The sequence below is a fragment of the Aspergillus bombycis genome (assembly GCF_001792695.1).
Source record: "Aspergillus bombycis strain NRRL26010 chromosome Unknown contig00360, whole genome shotgun sequence".
Taxonomy (NCBI): domain Eukaryota; kingdom Fungi; phylum Ascomycota; class Eurotiomycetes; order Eurotiales; family Aspergillaceae; genus Aspergillus; species Aspergillus bombycis.
Genome location: NW_019170361.1, coordinates 1 through 940, shown reverse-complemented (window position 1 = coordinate 940; position 940 = coordinate 1). Strand labels below are relative to the sequence as shown.

Sequence of the window (940 nt, the reverse complement as noted above, 5' to 3'; positions counted from 1 at the left end):
TCTTCCCAGAAGTTCATGTCTCGCAATCCTGCGCGAAGGTTCTCGACGGACAGCTTATGAGGCGGCTTATACTCGACTGTGGTAAGAAGGGTATTTCTCTCACCGTCAATCCGGCGTATACAAAATTGATCTGTCTAGAACGCCGGTACGTAGTCGGTAGGGGTGGGTCAGTCTCAGTTGGATCGAGGGCATTTGCATGATTGTCAAACTTGACTCCATCGCCCAGGCCAAATTCCTCTCGGGCAGCAGGGTTCTTGCAGAGTTTTGTGAGGATGTCATGAACATAGTTCTCCACACCAAATCGTTCATAGCTTTCCAGATCCTGTTCACTACTTATGGCTCTTTCACCAAACCTTTGCCCCAGATCCTCCAGCACAAGGCGGGGCGAGAATAGCTGTGCAGCAGTCTCATCTGGAGGCGCCAGATAGGCGCAAACAGAGCGGTAAATCTCCTGTTGTCTGGCGGCACAATCTTCCCAGTGCAGAAGCCGCAACGGACAATATTTCCCGGTTGGGGGGGAGGATTTTCCCAGTCGTAGAGCGAGACGGGGTTTCAGCTCGTAGCTGCAGCGAGAAAAGGGTGTGGCACAGATGAAGGAGTTCGAGAAAGGTTGTTGGCCGTGTTCGTTCTCTTCCTTGGTCCCGCTCTTCCTCGGCCTTCTTTTGATTCTCCTCTGCCCGCCTTCGTTCTTCCTTTTCTCGTTCTCGCTCTTCTTCTGCCCGCCGCCGTTCCTCCCTCTCCCTTTCGCGCTCTTCCTCCGCCCTCAGATAAAGAGCCTTATAATCCGGAGAGCTGTTGCTAGCCATCCATTCGGCAAAAGCCATCAAACACGGGTGGCTTCGATCTGGGGTTGTTCTGACAAACACGCCAAAAAGGAACCCCCAAAGCGGCAAGAATATTCTTCCTTGGAGTATAACCGCTTTCAAAATCGTTGGTCGTC

At 52.4% G+C, this 940-nt stretch overlaps 1 protein-coding gene across 1 annotated transcript; it reads right to left on the bottom strand.

Annotated features, from left to right (window-relative positions):
- Positions 1 to 13: 13 nt before the first annotated feature.
- Positions 14 to 824, bottom strand: ABOM_012253 (uncharacterized protein; the record flags this gene model as incomplete). Its single annotated transcript, XM_022539380.1, has 2 exons — positions 14 to 458; positions 499 to 824. 2 exons carry the CDS (start codon positions 822 to 824, stop codon positions 14 to 16), a joined length of 771 nt encoding a protein of 256 aa, XP_022382844.1.
- Between the last annotated feature and the right edge of the window lie 116 nt (positions 825 to 940).